At 45.8% G+C, this 23,959-nt stretch overlaps 3 protein-coding genes across 3 annotated transcripts in view; 2 read left to right on the top strand and 1 right to left on the bottom strand.

Moving 5' to 3' along the window:
• Nucleotides 1-13,458, top strand: part of LOC100559569 (eosinophil peroxidase) — a 39,076-nt gene extending 25,618 nt beyond the window's left edge. Inside the window, exon 12 of the mRNA XM_062959573.1 lies at nt 11,560-13,458. The gene's annotated coding sequence lies outside the window, so the exon portion shown is untranslated. The remainder of the gene's footprint in view (nt 1-11,559) is intronic.
• LOC100567371 (myeloperoxidase) lies at nt 1,061-23,953 on the bottom strand. Its single transcript, XM_062959575.1, has 12 exons — nt 20,953-23,953; nt 18,827-18,926; nt 10,783-10,958; nt 10,535-10,658; nt 10,141-10,270; nt 8,380-8,583; nt 6,509-6,824; nt 5,023-5,183; nt 4,541-4,793; nt 4,276-4,446; nt 2,711-2,948; nt 1,061-1,274 (listed from the first exon to the last, which is right to left on the bottom strand). Exons 1-12 carry the CDS (start codon nt 21,026-21,028, stop codon nt 1,076-1,078), a joined length of 2,148 nt encoding a protein of 715 aa, XP_062815645.1. The 5' UTR covers nt 21,029-23,953; the 3' UTR covers nt 1,061-1,075.
• Nucleotides 2,928-4,283, top strand: LOC134293083 (uncharacterized). The gene is made up of 2 exons (XM_062959576.1): nt 2,928-3,419; nt 3,516-4,283. Exons 1-2 carry the CDS (start codon nt 3,072-3,074, stop codon nt 4,092-4,094), a joined length of 927 nt encoding a protein of 308 aa, XP_062815646.1. The 5' UTR covers nt 2,928-3,071; the 3' UTR covers nt 4,095-4,283.
• Nucleotides 23,954-23,959: the final 6 nt, after the last annotated feature.

The raw sequence follows: 23,959 nt of genomic DNA, 5'->3' as shown, positions 1-23,959 counted from the left end.
CCCATTTTCCGCTTCAGATACCCATTGGAAACAGGATCGAGAACACCCGCAACTACCCATTTTCTGCTTCAGATACCCATTGGAAACTGGATCGAGAACACCCATTGGAAACAGGATCGAGAACACCCGCAACCACCCATTTTCCGCTTCAGATACCCATTGGAAACAGGATCGAGAACACCCGCAACCACCCATTTTCCGCTTCAGATACCCATTGGAAACAGGATCGAGAACACCCGCAACCACCCATTTTCCGCTTCAGATACCCATTGGAAACTGGATCGAGAACACCCGCAACCACCCATTTTCCGTTTCAGACACCCATTGGAAACTGGATCGAGAACACCCATTGGAAACAGGATCGAGAACACCCGCAACCACCCATTTTCTGCTTCAGACACCCATTGGAAACTGGATCGAGAACACCCATTGGAAACTGGATCAAGAACACCCGCAACCACCCATTTTCCGTTTCAGATACCCATTGGAAACTGGATCGAGAACACCCATTGGAAACTGGATCGAGAACACCCGCAACCACCCATTTTCCGCTTCAGACACCCATTGGAAACTGGATCGAGAACACCCGTAACCACCCATTTTCCGTTTCAGACACCCATTGGAAACTGGATCGAGAACACCCATTGGAAACAGGATCGAGAACACCCGCAACCACCCATTTTCCGCTTCAGACACCCATTGGAAACTGGATCGAGAACACCCGTAACCACCCATTTTCCGTTTCAGACACCCATTGGAAACTGGATCGAGAACACCCATTGGAAACTGGATCAAGAACACCCGCAACCACCCATTTTCCGTTTCAGACACCCATTGGAAACTGGATCGAGAACACCCGCAACCACCCATTTTCCGCTTCAGACACCCATTGGAAACTGGATCGAGAACACCCGCAACCACCCATTTTCCGCTTCAGACACCCATTGGAAACCGGATCAAGAACACCCGCAACCACCCATTTTCCATTTCTCTGAACTACTCTTTCCGTGCCGAAGGTTGACCATGGCCAACGGAAGGCGTCCCACCCGCACCCACCCGCTCTCCGCTCCTCCCGCTACTCTCTCCACGCCGAGAGGTCGAGCCCTTGGACTTCCCGGCAGTTGACGAAATCGCTGGGGTAGTGGTTCCTCTTGAAGGCGTCGCGGGGCACCTCGGTGATGTGGGTGTTGTCGCAGATGATGCGGGAGAAGGAGTGGCGGCTGAGGGCCCGGCGCTGCTGTGGGGTGAAGACCCCGTCCCTCTCCCACCAGAACCTGCACGAGGGGAGCAGAGCAGAGGAGAGAGGTCGGTCCACGGGGTGAAGGCGGGGCCCCGTCCACGGGCAAGGCGGAAGGACACCACCCACCTCGGGAGCCCTGCTAAGACTTATCTATGAGGCCAGGGTAATGCTCGTTGGTGAGAGAGGCCTCCTCAGAGCTGGAGAAAGGAGAAAGTAGGCAGGTAGTAGGCTCATAGACATTGCGAGGTAGGCCTCAGAGCTGGAGAAGGGAGAAAGTAGGCAGGTAGTAGTCCCATAGAGACATTGCGAGGTAGGCTTCCTCAGAGCTGGAGAAGGGAGAAAGTAGGCAGGTAGTAGTCTCAATAGACATTGCGAGGTAGGCCTTCTCAGAGCTGGAGAAAGGAGAAAGTAGGCAGGCAGTACTCCCAAAGAGAAATTGTGAGGTAAGTCTTCTCAGAGCTGGAGAAGGGAGAAAGTAGGCAGGTAGCTGTCTCATAAAGACTTTGAGAGGTAGGCTTCCTCAGAGCTGGAGAAGGGAGAAAGTAGGCAGGTAGCTGTCTCATAAAGACATTGAGAGGTAGGCTTCCTCAGAGCTGGAGAAGGGAGAAAGTAGGCAGGTAGCTGTCTCATAAAGACATTGAGAGGTAGGCCTCCTCAGACCTGGAGAAAGTAGGCAGGCAGAACTCCCAAAGAGAAATTGTGAGGTAAGTCTTCTCAGAGCTGGAGAAGGGAGAAAGTAGGCAGGTAGCTGTCTCATAAAGACATTGAGAGGTAGGCTTCCTCAGAGCTGGAGAAGGGAGAAAGTAGGCAGGTAGCTGTCTCATAAAGACATTGAGAGGTAGGCCTCCTCAGACCTGGAGAAAGTAGGCAGGCAGAACTCCCAAAGAGAAATTGTGAGGTAAGTCTTCTCAGAGCTGGAGAAGGGAGAAAGTAGGCAGGTAGCTGTCTCATAAAGACATTGAGAGGTAGGCTTCCTCAGAGCTGGAGAAGGGAGAAAGTAGGCAGGTAGCTGTCTCATAAAGACATTGAGAGGTAGGCCTCCTCAGACCTGGAGAAAGTTAGCAGGCAGAACTCCCAAAGAGAAATTGTGAGGTAAGTCTTCTCAGAGCTGGAGAAGGGAGAAAGTAGGCAGGTAACTGTCTCATAAAGACATTGAGAGGTAGGCTTCCTCAAAGCTGGAGAAGGGAGAAAGTAGGCAGGTAGCAGTTCCATAAAGACATTGCGAGGTAGGCTTCCTCAGAGCTGGAGAAGGGAGAAAGTAGGCAGGTAGCTGTCTCATAAAGACATTGAGAGGTAGGCCTCCTCAGACCTGGAGAAAGGAGAAAGTAGGCAGGTAGCTGTCTCATAAAGACATTGCGAGGTAGGTCTCCTCAGAGCTGGAGGAGGGAGAAAGTAGGCACACACACACACACACACTAGTTTTGGGTACCTAAAGAAGGTCTTGGAGATCTCTCCAGACTTCCATCTCACCTGTCTCCATCCCGGACGTTTCGGAACTGGTTCCCGATGAGGCAGGCCAAGAGGGGGCCAACCCTGCCGTAGGGGACGAAGGGCTCCGCCATGCCCCCCACCCATATGTCGATGTTCTCTGGCGTCCCGTAGAGGTCCATGAACTTCTTGGCCAGCCTGGGGTTGCGCATCACGACCGCAAGCTCGGCCTCATTGCTCGGAGCAGAGAGGCCGCAGAAGCGCCGCCAGGCATTGTACCCTGAAAATAAAAGTAGGGGAGAAGATGCAACGAGGACCACGTGTGTTTGTGGACCTTCATGTCACTCTATGGCGACTCCATGGATTTCAAAAGATTTCCTAAAGCAAAGGATACTCAGAGGGGATGGAGATGGTGATGGAGATGGTGATGGAGGTGACGATGGAGGTGGTGGAGGTGGTCACAGTGATGGTGGAAACGGAGATGGAGATTGTGATGGTGCAGGTGGTGCTGGTGGAGTTGGAGATGGAGATAATGATGATGGAGGTGGTGATGGTGGAGTTGGAGATGGAGGCGGAGATCATGATGGTGAAGGTGGTGATGGCGGAGTTGAAGATGGAGGTGGTGATAGTGATTGTGGAGGTGACGCTGGTGGAAATGGAGATGGTAGATATGGAGGTGGTAGAAATGGAAGTGACAATGGAGGTGGTGGAGGTGGAGGTGGTCATGGTGATGGCGGAAACGGAGATGGAGGTGGAGATTGTGATGGTGCAAGTGGCGCTGGTGGAGTTGGGGATTGAGATGGTGATGGTGGAGGTGTAAGTGGTGATGGTGGAAATGGAGATGGAGGTGGAGATTGTGATGGTGCAAGTGGCGCTGGTGGAGTTGGGGATGGAGATGGTGATGGTGGAGGTGCTAATGGTGGAGGTGGTTATAGTGATGGTGGAAACAGAGAAGGAGGCAGAGATCGTGATGGTGAAGGTGGAGTTGGAGATGGAGGTAGGGATGGTGATGGTGGAGGTGATGCTGGTGGAGTTAGAGATGGAGATGGTGGAGGTGGTAATGGTGGAAATGGAGATGGTGGAGTTGGAGATGGTGATGGTGGAGGTGGTAATGGTGGAAATGGAGATGGAGGTGGAGATCGTGATGGTGGAGGTGATGCTGTTGGAGATGGTGGAGGTGGTGATGGTGGAGGTGGTAATGGTGGAAATGGAGATGGTGGAGTTGGACATGGTGATGGTGGAGGTGGTAATGGTGGAAATGGAGATGGCAGAAATGGAGATGGAGGTGGAGATTGTGATGGTGGAGTTGGAGGTGGTGGAGGTGGTGATGGAAATGGAGATGGAGGTGATGATGGAGGTGGTGATGGTGGTGATGGTTGAAATGGAGATGGAGGTGGAGATGGAGGTGGAGATGGCGATGGTGTAGTTGGACATGGAGATGGAGGTGGATGTAGTGATGGTGATGATAGTGGACATGGAGGTGGTGGAGATGGAGGTGGAGATGACGATGGAGGTGGCGATGACAGAGATGGTGATGAAGGTGAGAATTGTGATGGTGATGGAGGAGATGGGGATAGATGGAGAAGGAGAAGGAGGAGAATGCCTACCTGGCAAGCCGTGGTCCCTTCCCCGCTGCAGGTTCAAGGAAGCCAAGTCGAGGCCGATGTGTTCTGTCTGCTCAAAGAGCCGCTCCTGAAGCTCCTCCACCATCATCTGGTTCTGCTTCATCAGCTTCGAATGGTCGGCCAGGATGCCGCGGACAAGTGGGTCGATGCCACCTACGGAACCGAAAGATCCTCAGGGAACGGCCTCTTCTCACATTTCGAGAGTCCAGATGTGAACGTATCTGCACCCAAAGTCCTGCCCGTTTACCTTCCATAGGTATCCTCCACGAAGCGCAGAAGGTGAGGTGAAGCGGAGCAGAGAAGAACGGAGCCAAGGGTTTGAAGTTCTCGTCCAGGCGGGGCACCAAGGGAGGGATGGAGCCGTGCCCGAACCGGAAGGCCAAGGAGAAGACGTTGGCCACGGTGGGGTCCACAGACTCGTTGTAGCCTGTGTAGAGCGGCAACTGCTTGTAGAACTCGTTGCCCAAGACGAGGGGTAAATAATCTCGGAAGGTGATGACCTGCAACGGAACCACGAGAAGGTCAGCCCCACAATCCAAATTCTTGATTGGACAACGTTGTGAAATGATGTCCACCATCCCCCATGCTCCCAGTTCCCACCATTCTGCCACAAAAGACCTTGAGGTCCAGGTGTGGGAGGCACGATGTCATGGGTGCCTGGTGGGGCTTACATTAAGGGGTTTGCTTCAGGCCTTTAGCAACATTGTCGCCTTTGATGATATTCCCAACCTGGTTCTCTGCGTCCACAATCTTCCGGGCTTCCTGGTACAGTTTCTCTCCACCCCAATGCGGATTCATCCTCTTCAGTTCGGTGGCCAACCGGTTATGCTCCCGGACAAACATGGTGTGCATGGCGGTCAGTCCCAGGTTTTCGGTGGCCCGTTTGTCCCCTAGGAAATAGAAATGGGAGCACAAAATAGAAAGTGTACGCCATACATGCATTAGAGGACTAGCATATATACCTGGTGTTGCCCAAATGTTGCTGGGACCACTGCCTGCCAACTTTCTCCCCTCCCCAGCTCTGAGAAGGTCTACTTTCTCCCTTCTCCAGCTCTGAGAAAGTCTACTTTCCTCCTTCCCCAGCTCTGAGAAGGTCTACTTTCTCCCTTCTCTAGATCTGAGGTCTATTTTCTCCCGTCTCCAGATCTGAAGACGACTTTCTCCCTTCTCCAGCTCTGGGAAGGTCGACTTTATCCCTTCCCCAGCTCTGAGAAAGTCTGCTTTCTCCCTTCCCCAGCTGTGCAATGACCTACTTTCCTCCTTCCCTAGACCTGAAAAAGTCTACTTTCTCTTTTCCTCAGCTCTGAGGTTTACTTTCTCCCTTCTCCAGATCTGAGGTCGACTTTCTCCTCCAGTTCTAGGAAGGTCAACTTTATCCCTTCCCCAGTTCTGAGAAAGTCTGCTTTGTCCCTTCCCCAGCTCCGTGAAAGCCTACTTTCTCCCTTCTCCAGCTCTGAAAAGGTCTACTTCCTCTCTTCTCCAGCTCTGAGCTCTACTTTCTCCCTTCTCCAGCTCTGGTCTACTTTCTCTTTTCCCCAGCTCTAAGGTCTCTATTCTCCCTTCTCCAGTTCTGAGATCTACTTTCTCCCTTCCTCAGCTCTGAGAAGGCCTACTTTCTCAATTCCCCAGCTCTGATGTCTACTTCCTCCCTTCCCCAGCTCTGAGAAAGTCTACTTTGTCCCTTCCCCAGCTCCGTGAAAGTCTACTTTCACCCTTCTCCAGCTCTGAAAAGGTCTACTTCCTCTCTTCTCCAGCTCTGAGCTCTACTTTCTCCCTTCTCCAGCTCTGGTCTACTTTCTCTTTCCCCCAGCTCTAAGGTCTACATTCTCCCTTCTCCAGTTCTGAGGTCCACTTTCTCCCTTCCCCAGGTCTGAGCTCTACTTTCCACCTTCTCCAGCTCTGAAAGGGTCAACATTCTCTTTTCCCCAGCTCTGAGCTCTACTTTCTCCCTTCTCCAGCTCTGAAAGGGTCTACTTTCTCCTTTCCCCAGCCCTAAGGTCTACATTCTCTCTTCCCCAGTTCTGAGATCTACTTTTCTCTCCCAGCTCTGAGGTCTACTTTCTCCTCTCCCCAGCTCTGAGAAGGTCTACCTTTTTCCCTCCCCACCTCTGAGAATGCCTACTTTCTCCATTCCCCAGCTCTGAGGTCTACTTTCTCTCTTCCCCAGCTCTGTGAAGACCTACTTTCTCCCTTCTCCAGCTCCAGGGAGACGTACCTCCCTGAAAACACGGGATGTTGGCGGTCTTGTTTGTGTAGAGGCAGAGGCTCTTGGTCTTGTTCTCGAAGGGGAGGAGGCCCAGCCCGTGGTCGGTGAAGTCCTGGTTGAGGGCCATCAGGCCCAGGTCGTTGCTGTGGTTGCGTAGGCTGCGTGCCAGGGCCTCCTCGCTGCCGTAGACCATGCTGGCGTCCAGGTAGGAGGTGATGGCGTTGAGCTGCTCCCGGACGTAGGTGGTGGGGTTGCAGGCCGGGGCCGTCCGGATGAAGGGCATGCAGACGCCGGGCTTCTTGATCCGGGGGTCTCCCGGGGGGACCTAGAAGACATCTAGTCTGGGCTTATGACTCCTTGGTTGGATCTGTAACCATCGGACAATATATTTGGTGCCAGAAGACCTAGACATTCATAGAGTTTAGAGAGAGGTCTTCTGGCAGAAAATATATTGGTGGAGTTGGAGATGGTGGAGGTGGTCATGGTGGAGGATCTAAGGGTTTCTAGGAAGAAGTCTAGGACTTTCTTGGTCCTCTAGTGTCACGTTATTCTCAATATCAGTCCTGCTGGAGGACCTAGGCATTGATAGAGAGGAGGTCCTCCAGTGTAACTCTGTGGTCAATTTCCTATAATCATGCTGGAGGATCTAAGGGTTTCTAGAAACAAGTCTAGGACTTTCTTGGTCCTCCAGTGTCACGCTATTCTCAATATCAGTCCTGCTGGAGGACCTAGGCATTGATAGAGGAGGTCCTCCAGTGTGGCGCTGTGGTCAATTTCCTGGAGGATCTAAGGGTTTCTAGAAACAAGTCTAGGACTTTCTTGGTCCTCCGGTGTCACTCTGTGCTCAATATCAGTCCTGCTGGAGGACCTAAACATTGACAGAGAGGAGGTCCTCCAGTGTAACTCTGTGGTCAATTTCCTATAATCATGCTGGAGGATCTAAGGGTTTCTAGAAACAAGTCTAGGACTTTCTTGGTCCTCCGGTGTTACCCTGTACTCAATATCAGTCCTGCTGGAGGACCTAAACATTGATAGAGAGGAGGTCCTCCGGTGTGGCTCCGTGATCAATTTCCCGTAGTCATGCTAAAGGATCTAAGGGTTACTAGAAACAAGTCTAGGACTTTCTTGGTCTTCCAGTGTAGCTCTGCTGGAGGACCTAGACATTGATAGAGAGGAGGTTCTCCAGTGTGACTGTGGTCAATTTCCTGTAGTCATGCTGGAGGATCTAAGGGTTTCTAGAAACAAGGCTAGGACTTTCTTGGTCCTCCAGTGTCACGCTATTCTCAATATCAGTCCTGCTGGAGGACCTAGGCATTGATAGAGGAGGTCCTCCAGTGTGACTCTGTGGTCAATTTCCTGTAGTCATGCTGGAGGATTTAAGGGTTTTTAGGAAGAAGTCTAGGACTCTCTTGGTCCTCCGGTGTAGCTCTGCTGGAGGACCTAGACATTGATAGAGAGGAGGTCCTCCAGTGTGAGTCTGTGGTCAATTTTCTGGAGGATCTAGGAGTTTCTAGAAACAAGTTTAGGACTTTCTTGGTCCTCCGGTGTCACTCTGTGCTCAATATCAGTCCTGCTGGAGGACCTAAACATTGTTAGAGAGGAGGTTCTCCAGTGTGACTCTTTGGTCATGCTGGAAGATCTAGACAGAAGTCTAGCAATCTCTACGTCCTCCAGTGCGACTGTGGTCAATTTCTTCTAGAAATTTCTAGAGAGAACACTTATGTGACTCTATAGTGAATATAGTGAACACCTATGTGACTCTCTAGGTCCTCCAGCGCATGGTCGTCCTGGGGGATCTGGAGCATTCGAGAAAGAACTCTAGCCATCTCTAGGTCCTCCAGTGTGAATCTATAGACAGTTTCCTCTAGGTTCTCCTTTACCTTGATGGGGAAGCACGGCGGGGCGTAATTGCAGCTGGTGTCGCACTCGACCTGCTTGTTGTCAATGCTGGTCTGGGTCATGGGGGCCAGGTCCATGTCATGGTCCACCCATTGGCCCCAGTGCATGAAGGCCAGCGAGCGCTCCTGGTCCTCGGTGATGTCCTCGTTGGAGGTGGCGACGATCTCGTTGGAGACGCTCCGCACCTGCGCAGGAAGGAACATCATTGCTAGAAATCCCAAAAATGAGAAGAGAGGTCTCCTGTTGACACCCAAAATTGAGCAGACAGCTTGAGGGCCTACTCAAGGTCTATTTGAATCCAACTGCTAGCTGCTGCAGAACCTAGAGATGTTTAAAGAGAACTCTAGGGATTTCTTCATCCTCCAGAATAGCTCTATGGTCAACATCCTCTGGTCATGCTGGACAACCTCGACATGTCTCTAGAAACGCCTCCTCCAGGAAGTTGAGACATACTGGAAGATTCCCAGAGAGTCCTTTCTAGGTCTTCCACCATAACTGGAGGAAGCTGACCATAGAGTCAACATGGAGGACTTGGAAATCCCTAGAGTTCCCTCTCTAGGTTCTCCAACTGGAGAAGGTTGAGCATTGAGCCACAATGGAAGACCTAGAGATTCCTAGAGGAGTTCAATCTAGAAATATTGAGGTCATCCAGCATGGTTGGAGGAATTTGACCATAGAGCTGCTGGAGAACCTAGAGATGTCTAGAAAGAACTCTAGGGATGTCTTCGTCCTCCAGGGTGGCTCTATGGTCAACATCCTCTGGTCATGCTGGGCAACCTTGACATGTCTGGAGACCGAGAGATTCTGAGAGGAGTCATCTCTAGCATGACCAGAGGATATTGACCATAGAGCCACCACGGAGGACTTGGAAATTCCTAAAGTTCTCTCTAGACATCTCTAGGTTCTCCAGCAGCTCTATGGTCAAATTCCTCCAACCATGCTGGATGACCTCAATATTTCTAGATTGAACTCCTCTAGGAATCTCTAGGTCTTCCATTGCGGCTCAATGGTCAACCTCCTCCAGTTGGAGGACCTAGAGATGTCTAGAGAGAACTCTAGGGATTTCCAAGTCTTCCATTTTGAGTCTATGGCTGGCTTCCTCCAGTTGTGGTCTTGGAGATGTCTAGAGAGAACTCTAGGGATTTCCAAGTCCTCCATGTTGACTCTATGGTCGGCTTCCTCCAGTTGTGGTCTTGGAGATGTCTAGAGAGAACTCTAGGAATTTCCAAGTCCTCCATGTTGAGTCTATGGTCGGCTTCCTCCAGTTGTGGCCTTGGAGATGTCTCTAGGGATTTCCAAGTCCTTCATGTTGACTCTATGGTCGGCTTCCTCCAGTTGTGGTCTTGGAGATGTCTAGAGAGAACTCTAGGGATTTCCAAGTCCTCCATTTTGACTCTATGGTTAGCTTCCTCCAGTTGTGGTGAAAGACCTAGAAAGGACTCTCTGGGAACCTCTAGGTCTTCCAGTATATCTCAACTTCCTGGAGGAGACATTTCTAGAGACAATCCTACCTAGGAATCTCTAGGTTCTCAATGGTTGAGATGGTATATCTGAATCCAAGCTGTAGACCCATTGGACCCATAGGCTTTTGAGGTCCTCTTGGACCCCCTTTCCCAGTGTTTCCCAAACCCTGGTCTTCCAGGATCCCTGATCATTAGCCAAGGCGACGGAGGCTGCTGAGAGTTCAAGTCTAGACCTTGAGTTGGGGATCAAAATGAACCATGAGGTCCTCCAGATCTTACCAATGGGAGAGTGTGCCCATTATAAAGCTGCCCTTGGATGAGGCCCCTTGGGAGGGAGATGCCGTCTTCATACTCGGCCGGGAGCCAGCGGGCGTAGCCTCGATTCGAGGCGCCGTAATGGGGGTGCTTCCTAGAACGGGGAGAAAAGAGGAAAGATTTGGGTAGCCAGATATGTCACGGGGTGGAGACTAAACACACACACAACACTCCTGCTAGGAAGTCACGTGAATCAAAGGCGATCCGAAAAACACTGCAGAGTCTTGGTCACAGTTAGCAGAGATTGCATAGCCAGATATTCTCGTTCTCCCTCCTTGTGGTAGAACAGCCTTTGTGGTATAAATGACGCAGACAGACAGGTCAAACATATATATCTTGACTTATATAATGATCGTACCGATTGTTGCATTCTCCGGTGATGGTCCGGTAGGGGCTGTTCAGCGGACAGGAGATGGGACGCGTCACGTAGTCACAGCCGGTCGCTTTAGAAATGGTCTCCTTTTGCTTGCTGGTTAGGACATCTAAATGAGAAAAATCAAGCCGAAATTTGGGAAAGTTTGGACTAGAGCTTGGAACGGACATAGGACCACCACCCACCACCCTCGGTGACTCAGGTTCGGACCCGATCCGGAGACGTAAGACTACCGGTGAGGTTGAAGGGCCTCATCCATTTCTTCTGGAGCTTCTTCTTCAGGAGGTCCAAAGAGGTGTCCAAATAACTGGCGGCTCGAAGGGCTGTCCGGGTCGCGGCCACCGGCTCTTTTAGGTGTTTCAGGAAATCCGCAGGAGTGACGTGGGTTTTGTCCGCATCCGCCTTGGATCTGGGGGAAAAAATGCTTGTAATCTTATCAACTGCTTGACTTGGCTGTCGTGTCTTAAGAGGGATTCATAGTTTCCAGTGTCATTGTTGAAGGTGTATTGGGAAAATATAATACTTGTATCGGAAACTATATATTGAATGTAATCATGTTAAGAAATAGAAATAGGAAAAATGTAATCACAAGCAGAATTGTATGCCTATAGCCCAAAAATACACTCTGCTCAGCATAAGCAAGACCAAAGTTCACCCTGAGTGCCAGGGACATATGTTAAGTGTCAACAAGAGTAGATAAGCTAATGGACAAAAGACAAATTCAGGCTTTTTGGGATGTCAAGATAATAATAATAATCTCTGACAGCTGAGATAGGGAGAAAATCCTTAATTAATGGATCCTGAGAGCTTAGATGGAAATTCCGGAGATAACGCCTAATGGAGGGTCAGAGGTCTTGAAGTAGTCTATATTTTAGGAAAATGCAAAGATAGCTTTTAGTTAAGTGCCAAGTAAGACTTTTTTTGACACTAATTGGTGATGGATAATACCTATGTGACGTAGATAGAGGCAGGCCAAAATAGTATATAAGGATCTGTGTTTCTTTGTCTAGGTACCTTCGCTTTCCTGATTGCAGGAGAAAGTCTCATTTTCTTATTGCTATATTCTCACTGGCCACTGAGAATAAACGTCATTTTTTCTACAGCCACCGGAACTCTCTTTGTCTCATTTCCTCAAACCTTTGTCTGCCATTTCATCATGATCCCCCATCTCATGGCATCTCCGAACATAGAGCAAGCGCTGACAAAGAACAGATGCCAGCCATAAAACCGGCCAGCCAAAAAACCTCAATTACCCTTTGGTATGTGAGAGCCCCTATATAAATGGGCCAAAAAGAAGATTCTGGTATTCTGTACAATAAAAACCTGTTGGAATCTACCCAGCGTTTTTTTTTGTTCTTTCTTCTGGAAAGACTTAACCCACAGCACAGCTGGAAGAAGAGAACCTAACAATCCATAAAACCTCAATTACCCTCTGGTATGTGAGAGCCCCTATATAAATGGGCTACAGAGAAGATTCTGGTATTCCGTACAATAAACCTGTTTGAATCTAACCAGCGTGTGTCTTGGTGCTTTCTTCTGGGAAGACTTAACCCACAGCACAACTGGAAGAAGAGAACCTAACAATCCATAAAACCTCAATTACCCTCTGTTATGTGAGAGCCCCTATATAAATGGGCTACAGAGAAGAATCTGGTATTCCGTACAATAAACCTGCTTGAATCTACCCATCGTGTGTCTTGGTGCTTTCTTCTGGGAAGACTTAACCCACAGCACAACTGGAAGAAGAGAACCTAACAATCCATAAAACCTCAATTACCCTCTGGTATGTGAGAGCCCCTATATAAATGGGCTACAGAGAAGAATCTGGTATTATGTACAATAAAACCTGTTTGAATCTACCCAGCGTGTGTCTTGGTGCTTTCTTCTGGAAATACTTAACCCACAGCACAACTGGAAGAAGAGAACCTAACAATCCATAAAACCTCAATTACCCTCTGGTATGTGAGAGCCCCTATATAAATGGGCTACAGAGAAGATTCTGGTATTCCGTACAATAAACCTGTTTGAATCTAACCAGCGTGTGTCTTGGTGCTTTCTTCTGGGAAGACTTAACCCACAGCACAACTGGAAGAAGAGAACCTAACAATCCATAAAACCTCAATTACCCTCTGGTATGTGAGAGCCCCTATATAAATGGGCTACAGAGAAGAATCTGGTATTATGTACAATAAAACCTGTTTGAATCTACCCAGCGTGTGTCTTGGTGCTTTCTTCTGGAAATACTTAACCCACAGCACAACTGGAAGAAGAGAACCTAACAATCCATAAAACCTCAATTACCCTCTGGTATGTGAGAGCCCCTATATAAATGGGCTACAGAGAAGAATCTGGTATTATGTACAATAAAACCTGTTTGAATCTACCCAGCGTGTGTCTTGGTGCTTTCTTCTGGGAAGACTTAACCCACAGCACAACTGGAAGAAGAGAACCTAACAATCCATAAAACCTCAATTACCCTCTGGTATGTGAGAGCCCCTATATAAATGGGCTACAGAGAAGAATCTGGTATTATGTACAATAAAATCTGTTTGAATCTACCCAGCGTGTGTCTTGGTGCTTTCTTCTGGAAATACTTAACCCACAGCACAACTGGAAGAAGAGACCCTAACAATCCATAAAACCTCAATTACCCTCTGGTATGTGAGAGCCCCTATATAAATGGGCTACAGAGAAGAATCTGGTATTATGTACAATAAAACCTGTTTGAATCTACCCAGCGTGTGTCTTGGTGCTTTCTTCTGGAAATACTTAACCCACAGCACAACTGGAAGAAGAGACCCTAACAATCCATAAAACCTCAATTACCCTCTGGTATGTGAGAGCCCCTATATAAATGGGCTACAGAGAAGAATCTGGTATTATGTACAATAAAAACCTGTTTGAATCTACTCAGCGTGTGTCTTGGTGCTTTCTTCTGGAAAGACTTAACCCACAGCACAACTGGAAGAAGAGAACCTAACAATCCATAAAACCTCAATTACCCTCTGGTATGTGAGAGCCCCTATATAAATGGGCTACAGAGAAGAATCTGGTATTATGTACAATAAAACCTGTTTGAATCTACCCAGCGTGTGTCTTGGTGCTTTCTTCTGGGAAGACTTAACCCACTGCACAACTGGAAGAAGAGAACCACACACAGACCTTGGACCATTTTGTCGGATTTATTAATATCCTTCCTGAATTGTTTTGCCCAGAAAATGGACACAGGATTAACCCAGGTGAGACCTGGCCAAAGTAGAATCCGATTATTACTTTTTTCCCGTCATCATTAAAGAGCTACACAAGGGCAAAGGACCCGGCCCTGATGGCACTCGTTCTTCAGCCTAAAACAGTGATGGCCAACCTACGACAGGCGTGTCAGCACTGACACGCCTAGCCATTTTTGTTGACACGCAGCCGCATGCAGATTGAATGGTTGACGAATGTCTTTTGTGGCCAAATTTGATGTGATTTGGTCCAGTGGTTTTGTAGTTCACTCCATGGGAATTATGCACATTACACACACACACACACACACATATATCAATCATTCTATTATTATATTATTATTGTAGTATATTATATTATTATTATTATTATTATTATTATTATTATTATTATTATTATTATTGTTTTATTGTATGACACAGCAAACAAGATAGATATGCTGGATTTCATATCACAAAATCACAAGTCGAACACTTCCCAAGTGTCTAGGACTGTGTGATATATTTTTGGATGATGCTGCAGATTCCAGTAAGGTGGCCTTTTGCAGTTGGCAGATCGTAATTTTATCAATGCCTATTGTTTCCAAATGCCAGCTGAGATCTTTTGGCACGGCACCCAGTGTGCCGATCACCACCAGGACCACCTGCACTGGTTTCTGCCAGAGTCTTTGAAGTTCAATCTTGAGGTCCTGAGAGCGGCTGAGTTTTTCCTGTTGTTTTTCACCTGGGATGGCAACATCAATGATCCAAACCTTTTTCTTTTCCACAACTGTGATGTCTGGTGTGTTGTGTTCCAGAACTTTGTCAGTCTGGATTTGGAAGTCCCACAGTATCTTTGCGTGCTCATTTTCCAATACTTTTGCAGGTTTGTGATCCCACCAGTTCTTTCCTGCTGGGAGGTGGTCCTTGAGGCATAAGTTCCAATGAATCCTTTGGGCCACATAGTTGTGCCTCTGTTTGTAGTCTGTCTGTGCAATTTTCTTACAGCAGCTGTGGATATGATCTATGGTTTCGTCGGTTTCCTTGCACAGTCTGCATTTTGGGTCATCAGCTGGTTTTTCGATCTTGGCCTGAATTGCCTTTGTTCTGATGTCTTGTTCCTGGGCTGCAAGGATCAGGCCTTCTGTCTCCTTCTTCAGGGTCCCATTCGTGAGCCAGAGCCAGGTCTTCTCCTTATCAGATTTTCCTTCAATTTTGTCAAGGAACTTTATAATAATAATAATAATAATAGCCGACTTAGATATAGTCATTGGCGCAGAGGCCAGCAATGAGGTGTCCAGCAACTCTGTGAGTGGGATTACACTGGATCGGTTTCAATTGATGTGTAATACGCGTACTACGGATATATTTGGCTAGAGTTATACTTAAAAACATACAAATAAATTCAACTTAAGAGCAAACCTACAGAACCTCTCTTGCTTGCAATTTGGGGACCGCTTGTATATCTGAATAATATGGGGTTTGGGGGTTTTATGTGATGAGATAATCAAGTGAATTAGGATTGTTGTTGCTGTCTGCCTTCAAATTGCTTCAGACTTGGGGCAACCCAGTCTAAGGTTTATGGCGGACACTAGACTCTAGGGTTGTGCGTTCGGGGTAAACCTTGTTTGCTGTGTCATAATAAAATACTAATAGTAATCTTTACATTTCTATCCCGCCTCCATCTCCCCACAGGGACTCGGGGCGGCTAACACGGGGCCAAGCCCAAAGAACAAAATAAACAAAATAAAATACATATAAAAACATCTTCAAACATATATGGTTTGATTTGGTCCAGTGGTTTTGTTGTTTACTCCATGGGAATTATGCACATTACATTTATATCTATATACTAGCTGTGCCCTGCCACGTGTTGCTGTGGCTAATTGGAATTGCAGTGAATAGCCTCACTGCTTCAAAGCCTGGCCGTTTTCTACATAGGGTATGCTTGCTAGGCCAGGTTGAATGAGATGGAGTAGCCTCGTGGTTTCCAAAGCCTGGCTTTGAAGCTGCAAGTGTGATCGAGGTGACCACCCTCCCCCCCAGGACTTTGTAAAAGATAGTTCAAAAATCAAGACTTTATGTTCTATATTCCATATATTTATAGTAGAAGGTGATTGAGACTTTTTACTGGAGTTTACTGTGGATTATCCCTGCACTCTGAGGCAAGAGATAACAACTTCATGAATTGTAAAATCATGCTGCTAAAACTCCACTTTTATGAATTTCCATGCTGGGTTCTCCAGATGTTATGAACTTCGTTCTTATCAAATATTTTCAATTGTTTATATCATTCATGATTCCCCTTTAGGCAATGTAACTCACTTTTATGGATTCTCCCTTATTTCCATGAAATCTATCTGTCTGCCTGTATGTATTTGTACTCTTTGGGATCCCCGGAAAATTTTTCCCAGCAGGGTTTATATTCCAACTTTATTTTATTTTTCATTTTATTTCATATAATTGTCAAGTCATGAAATCAAATAGGAAATATTTTGAACTCAACCTGAACCCCAGAACCTATCCCATTTCCTATGACCCAGGCTTCCCTTCCGAAAAACAAAAGGATAATCTGCCACCGCTAAACCCAATCAAATTCAGATTGCATGGACAATATAGGGCTTGAGTCGCCGAATTCGGAGTGTTGACCTAAAGGTGATTCGCCCCAAGGCAAACATTGTCATATCTCACCCAAAGGAAAATCCAGGACACCTCAGGAAGGCGCCCTGCAGAGCCTGTCAATATGGCTCATCACCACCCATCTTTGCTTCCACCTCTGACACCCCAAGGCATATCTGAAATCTGTATACGTGACAGAAACCCGGACACCCTTGATTGCTGCCATTAATCCCTTTAGAAATCGGTCTAGCAGGTCTTAATCCGACAGTTCCTGCCCTGTCACCCCATTGTTTCAATAACTCCCGCCTTCTCTTTCCTGATTGGCCCGAGTAGAGACAAAAGGTAGCTTCCTATTGGGCCAACGGAGCAAGGCGGGAAACGAAAGCCCGCCTCGTTCAAACTTCTAGCCTATCAGCGATCAGATGGGCGGGGGAGCGGGGCGGGAAATTCAAAGGGCTGTCAGACTGAAACTTTGTATAAATATGGCTTTATTTTGATTATATGGTACCCTAGTAGACTGAATGATCGCTACTAGAGTCCTCTTCAGCTGAATTGCTCAATAAAGACTCCTTGGTGGATTTTCCTTCAACTTTGGCGGACCTTCTTCATTTCGGCTTCAGGTTGTATTGCGGCTCATATTTTCCTATTGGCTCCGCCAAGGTCCGTTCTCTCAGGACCGGATCGGGTCCCTCCTTAAGGGCCCGATCCCCTAAAACGCGGTCGACAACACAAGGCTGTTCAGTGTTAATGAAGGTGGGCCACAAAGGGGTTGATATATGTGTGGAATAACGTGCAATGTGGTAGAAAGAACTGTTGTCCGGTTGAGGCAGGTGTTGCCATGGATCTCTCTGATTAGCATTGAATAGGCCTGCAGCTTCAAGGTCTGACTGGTTAGTACTTGGAAGAATCCTTTACTGGGACGTGTTAGTTGGGTGTGATTATTTACGTTGTTTAGCATTGAATGGTCTTGTAGCTTCCAAGCCTGGCTACTTCCTGCGTGAGGGAATCCTTTGTTGGGAGGTGTTAGCTGGGCCTGGTTGTTTCCTGTGTGGAATTCCCCTGTGTTCCGAGCGTTGTTGTTTAATTAGTGTCCTGATTTTAGAGATGATATTGTTGTGTATTGTTATTAGAGCACAGTAATTATTATACATTATATTGATAATGTTCTATGATTTGCCTGGAACAGGATTATATGAGGCCCCTTCTACACAATGGTTTAAAATTCACACTGAAGTGGTGTTTATTTGTTGTTGTTGTTGTTGTTGTTGTTGTTGTTTTTTGCTGTGGCCTAGGAGGCAGCCTGTCTTTGACGCTGCAAGGCTATTTAGTGTCAATCAAGGTGGGTCACAAAGGGGTGCATTCCGGTTTTGGGGTTTTTTTTGGCCCCATGGAGGTTAGGGATGTGTAGTTTGTTTGTAAGAACATAGAGACGTGGATGAGGGGTTGTGTTGTCAATTTTCTAGGTTGGGGGGCCTTTAGTTTTGTTGTTTTGCCCGGTGGAGCGATGCCATTCTCTCTCTCTCTCTCTCTCTCTCTCTCTCTCTCTCTCTCTCTATATATATATATATATATATATATATATCATTCTATTATTATTCTATTATTATTGGAGTATATTATTATATGATTACTATTATATTATTATTATATTATTCATTATTCATGGCTACATTGAAACTAGAATAGAGAGAAATTGGCGTGGAAACTGCAAGAGGTACCATAGATTGTTGTACATGGAAATAATGGAAGTAAATAGTTTTTGATTTATTAAATACAGTTATATATTTTTGTTATTTAAACTATATATATTGTGAAATTATGGTTTTTTTCTCGAAGTGACACACCACCCAAGTCATGCTAGGGTTTTTTTGGTGAATTTTGACACACCAAGTGCAAAAGGTTGCCGCCCATCATTGGCCCAAACATTACACTATGTCAGTCAGCTGAAAATAAAGGGCATTGAATTGAATCTATTTGGAGTAGCCGGATACTCCTGGACTGCCTCTTCTATATATATAAAAGAGTGATGGCATCACGGCAGCGGACAAAACAACAAAAGTAAACACCCCACAACCTCGAAAATTGACATCACAACCCCTCATCCATGCCTCTAGGTTGATACAACAAAAAGAAAAGAAAAATAAAGTCCTAATTAGAGGGAGAGGAGTAATTGTTTTTATCCAATTGCTGCCAGTTAGAAGGCTAAGCTCCGCCCACTTGGTCTCCTAGCAACCCACTCAGCCCAGGGGACCCTTTACCTTAACTACCACCAATTCCTCAATACTTTATTTCCCATACCACCATACTTCGCCGCAGCAACGTGTGGCCAGGCACAGCTATACAACGCTGCATTTCTCCGACTGCATCCTCGGTTCCACCCTAAGTCGGAAGGGGCTTCTAAAGGTCATCTAGTCCAACCCAACCAATGTCCCTTCATGCAGAAGAAGCTCACCTCTCTCTCGAGACTTTATATGCCTCGTCCACCATCTTTTTGGCTTCGTTGATGCTGCTCAAAAGCTCTTGGCCCGTGAGTTCGTTGGAAGTATCATCTTCTGGAGAGAGAAAAATGGAAAGATATTCCCAAAATTCACAAGGATAACGTTTGGACTAGAGCTTGGAACGGCCGTGGACTGGGACATATCGCAAACGGTAATATCGCTTGGACCTCTGCAAAGTTTGGAAGGAAAAATATCAAAATAGTTACCCCAAAAAGTAACTTTCTCAAGTTCAGATCCTCCCCATGAATTGGAAGGAAAATGCTTACCATATATACCCGAGTATAAGCCGACCCATATGTAAGCCGAGGCACCTAATTTTACCACAAAAAACTGGGATAACTTATTGACTCGAGTATAAGCCGAGGGTGGGAAATGCAGCAGCTACGGGTCAATTTCAAAATAAAAATAGATACAGTAGAGTCTCACTTATCCAACATAAACAGGCCAGCAGAACGTTGGATAAGCGAATATGTTGGATAATAAGGAGAGATTAAGAAAAATCCTATTAAACATTAAATTAGGTTATGATTTTACAAATTAAGCACCAAAACATCATGTTATACAACAAATTTGACAGAAAAAGTAGTTCATTACACATTAATGCTATGTAGTAATTACTGTATTTACAAATTTAGCACCAAAATATCACGATATATTGAAAACATTGACTACAAAAATGCATTGGATAATCCAGAACATTGGATAAGCGAGTGTTGGATAAGTTAGACTCTACTGTAGATACCAATAAAATTTCATTTCATTAATCGAGGCATCAGTAGGTTAAATGTTTTTGAATATTTACCGTATTTCAAAGAAAAGCAAACTAGCTCTATAAGTGGAAAAAGTAGGGGCAACAAAAACAATATGGTATCAACAATAACCTAATAATAATAATAATAATAATAATAATAATAATAATAATAATAATAATAATAATAACAACAACTTCATTTGTACCCTATCTCCCATGGGGACTCAGGCCGGCTTCCAACATAGTAACAGGCAAACATTCAATGCTTATATAAACAATGCAAAGCTAGATATAGATCTATAATAATTATAGATACTAATTTCACATATGCATTTCCCCTGAAACATTTGCAAATCCCCTCTGTCTGTGTGTGTGCATTTCCCCTACAATATTTGCAAGCCATATATATATATATATATATATATATATATATATATATATATATATATATTCATATCTATCTAGACAAGTCTATAGATATTTGTGTTTTCATTTCCCCCTGTAATATTTGCAAGCCCTATATATAGGTAGGTAAGAATATATTCATATCTATCCAGACATCTCTCTTTATATAAATATTTGCAGAGACTTGCAAACATATGAGGGTAAATTCATATGTAAAAATAATGTGTATGTATGGCTACAGATACACAGGTACATGGATCTATATGTATAAAGGGTTTGCAAAGACCTGCAAACAACAGTCGGCAAATTACATTGCCCAAAATGCATCCAATAAAACAATGACATATTAATAAACAATAAAACAGTACCACATCAATTAAAATTCTAATTAGACTCTGAATTATAAATAATAAATAAATGGATTATAATAAATAAATAAAACCATGGATTATAAAATTTAAAATGCATGTAATAAGTAGGATCGAGTTAACAACAAAACCACTGGGCCAAATCACACCAAATTTGGCCACAGAACTAATCACTTTCCAAGGAGTGACCATCAAAAAGAAAGAAAAGAATGAAAACACCATGCCCGTATGTAGAAAGCGGCCAGGCTTTTAAGCTGCAAGACTATTCAGTGCAATTCAGGCTGGCCAAACAAGGATTTCCCTACAAAGGAAGTAGCCACCTGGCCAACAAAGGATTCCCATAAGCCACAGCAACGCGTGGCCGGGCACAGCGAGTGACTTATATTTTGGAGCATTTATCAAAAAATTACCCTTGGAAGGGATCCTCAAGGGCCATCTAGTCCAACCCCATTCTGCCAAAGACACGATCCAAGCCCTCCTGACAGATGGCCATCCAACCTCTAGTCCGTAAGATTGTAATAAATGAATGGCAATATAGACAAAGTGGATCCATTACCTTCGGAGGAAGATTCGGACTCTGTCTTGTCCGCGAAAGCGACCAAGAGACACAGCACCGCAAGGCTTCCCTTCATGGCTGCAAAGAACAAAATTGCGGAATTTGGAGCCAAAGCGATGTAGTCCTGGGAGTTGTAGTTTGGGGAGCCACTCCCAGGAGAACATCGCCTTGAGTTTAAACTCGCATTGCAATTCGGAATCAATATGTTTGTCAATCGTATCTAGGTATCAACACCCATCCCTGAGTCAACGTTGATGACACTCACCTCCGCCGATCTACTCCGGGGCTTTTGTGACGTTCGTCCCGCTGGCAGAGGGCTTTTATAGCCCCGGCAAAAGGCAAACACGGGCTTTGATGGGACCGACGACTTCAAAAATCAGGAAACAGTAATCGAGGTGGCATAATCCAAAGGGGAAATATTTGCTGGCTGGATTCATAGAGGTTGATTTCCTTGTTTCTTTGGGGCTGAAAGGTCACTTTTGTTAGGTGCTCTCCTTCCTGGGCTTAGAAAAGCTTCCTTTTCTTGGGGCCAGATTCCATTCTCATGGAGACCCCAAGACCATGGGTTTCTCATCCAGGATTTGAACCTGGTCTCCACCAACCAAGGTCAACCAATAAGTTTCTATACTTCTATACAGTCTCTGGATCTGTCCAACATTGACCGAGTCGTATCATATTTTTTAAATACTCTACGTGCTGTTTGGAATAAAGTCTTCATGAACCCCACTTGTTTTGACCATGGCCACACCCCATAATTTTCCAGGAGTAAAGATCACCTCTGGACCTCCTATACGCCAAAGCATCGTCTCCATCAAAGTCACTATTGGGCTTCCCTGGTGGAGTGGGGATTCAAACCCAGGTCTCCACCAACCAAAGTCAACCGTTGGGTTTCTATGGTCTACCAGATGTTCGAACCCAAGTCTCCGTCAACTAAGGTCAACCATTGGGTTTCTGTGACCAAGCAGAGATTGTCTCAGTCAACCAAAGTCAACCATTGGGTCTCTATGGTCAAGTGGAGATTGTCTCCATCAACCAAGGTCAACCATTGGGTTTCTGTGACCAAGCAGAGATTGTCTCAATCAACCAAAGTCAACCATTGGGTTTCTATGGTCAAGTGGAGATTGTCTCCATCAACCAAGGTCAACCATTGGGTTTCTATGGTCAAGTGGAGATTGTCTCCATCAACCAAGGTCAACCATTGGGTCTTTATGGTCAAGTAGAGATTGTCTCCATCAAACAAGGTCAACCATTGGGTTTCTGTGACCAAGCAGAGATTGTTTCCATCAACCAAAGTCAACCACTGGGTCTCTATGGTCAAGTGGAGATTGTCTCAGTCAACCAAGGTCAACCATTGGGTCCCTATGGTCAAGTGGAGATTGTCTCCATCAACCAAGGTCAACCATTGGGTTTCTGTGACCAAGCAGATATTGTCTCAATCAACCAAAGTCAACCATTGGGTCTCTATGGTCAAGTGGAGATTGTCTCCATCAACCAAGGTCAACCATTGGGTCTTTATGGTCAAGTAGAGATTGTCTCCATCAAACAAGGTCAACCATTGGGTTTCTGTGACCAAGCAGAGATTGTTTCCATCAACCAAAGTCAACCACTGGGTCTCTATGGTCAAGTGGAGATTGTCTCCATCAACCAAGGTCAACCATTGGGTCTCTATGGTCAAGCAGAGATTGTCTCCGTCAAACAAGGTCAACCATTGGGTTTCTGTGGCCAAGTGGAGATTGTCTCTGTGAACTAAGGTCAACCATTGGGACTCTATAGTCAAGTGGCGATTCGAACCCTAGTCTCCATCCACCAAGGTCAACCAATGGGTTTCTATAGCCAAGCGAGATTCGAACCCTCGTCTCCATCAACTACGAGCTTTGTGGGATTTCGCACCATGGATGTGGGTCACTCCTGAACCACCAGAAGCCATAAATCAAGTTGAAAGGTGCCTCTGTTTTGCTTCTGTTGCGTAACACTTTCCGAGAATCAGCTCCTCTCTTCCAAAGAAGGAAACCAGGCCAATAAAAGAGAAATTCTCATATTTTCTTTTCCCCAGAATTGTCGTGACTAAGGCAAAAGCACACACAACCTGAGGGGGGGGGGAGGAGAAGTGGGTTAAAACAAAAATCTATAGCAGGTTGATATTTGGTTACACCAAAGCAAACACCCGCCGAAGACGGGCAATCAATGTCAGTGTTTGCACAAGGAAATCCGTCTATCGCTCATCTGTCATTTCGAGAAAGACTGGAGGATCCGCACCCAAGCTGTCGCTCACAAAAAAGGACCCGGTCAGATACACCTGGCTGGCTGTTCTTGGGACACAATTAAACTCTTTATCTTCCGGAGTCTGATGGACATCTGTCTGGAAGGCTTTGATTGTGCCTTCCAGATGGCAACACGTGCATATTTATTTCTCGTATTTGCCACACACAGCAACGTCAAGTCTCCCAAAGACTCCATTCACTGTCATTGACCTCGACACGGACCATCCTAACGTCAGCATTCAATGATGCACCTTTAGATTTCAGGGTCTTGCCTTCTTCCTCTGGACCTGTCTTTCCTTATCTTCCAACTTTACTATTCTATGATTCTATCTGCATCTTCTCATTTCTTGATTGCAATCTCCATCCTTGTCTTAATTTCTTTGCCATGGTTTCCCTTAACAATTGAGTTGCAAGGTATGTTTGCATTATGATCCCTAATGCCCCTTCCTTACGTGGAAATAAATCCACCAAAATAGGTAGAATGGACCATCAAAACTTCAGTATTATGAAAATAAATGAAATGGAATGGTCACAATTGTGGAAACAAAGGCGCTTGAAAAATTTATCAATACCGTGTTTCCCCGAAAATAAGACAGTGTCTTATATTAATTTTTGCTCCCAAAGATGTGCTAGGTCTTATTTTCAGGGGATGTCTTATTTTTCCATGAAGAAAAATTCACATTTATTGTTGAACAAAAAAATGAACATTTATTATATACTGTACAGTAGTTGTCATCACAAACCAG

Source organism: Anolis carolinensis, unplaced genomic scaffold, assembly GCF_035594765.1.
Source record: "Anolis carolinensis isolate JA03-04 unplaced genomic scaffold, rAnoCar3.1.pri scaffold_7, whole genome shotgun sequence".
Classification (NCBI taxonomy): Eukaryota; Metazoa; Chordata; class Lepidosauria; order Squamata; family Dactyloidae; genus Anolis; species Anolis carolinensis.
This window is presented reverse-complemented; position numbering and strand designations above follow the sequence as displayed.

What these genes read in the sequence shown, in the direction of transcription:
- LOC134293083 (XM_062959576.1), top strand. Translation starts at nt 3,072, where the DNA reads ATGGAGATGGTGATGGAGATGGTGATGGAGGTGACGATGGAGGTGGTG. An exon ending in TGGCGGAAACGGAGATGGAG is followed by an intron (nt 3,420 to 3,515) that starts GTGGAGATTGTG and finishes ATGGAGATGGAG; the next exon opens with GTGGAGATTGTGATGGTGCA.
- LOC100567371 (XM_062959575.1), bottom strand. Translation starts at nt 21,028, where the DNA reads ATGAAGGGAAGCCTTGCGGTGCTGTGTCTCTTGGTCGCTTTCGCGGAC. An exon ending in GTCCGAATCTTCCTCCGAAG is followed by an intron (nt 18,927 to 20,952) that starts GTAATGGATCCA and finishes TTCTCTCTCCAG; the next exon opens with AAGATGATACTTCCAACGAA. An exon ending in ACCGGAGAATGCAACAATCG is followed by an intron (nt 10,271 to 10,534) that starts GTACGATCATTA and finishes TCCCCGTTCTAG; the next exon opens with GAAGCACCCCCATTACGGCG.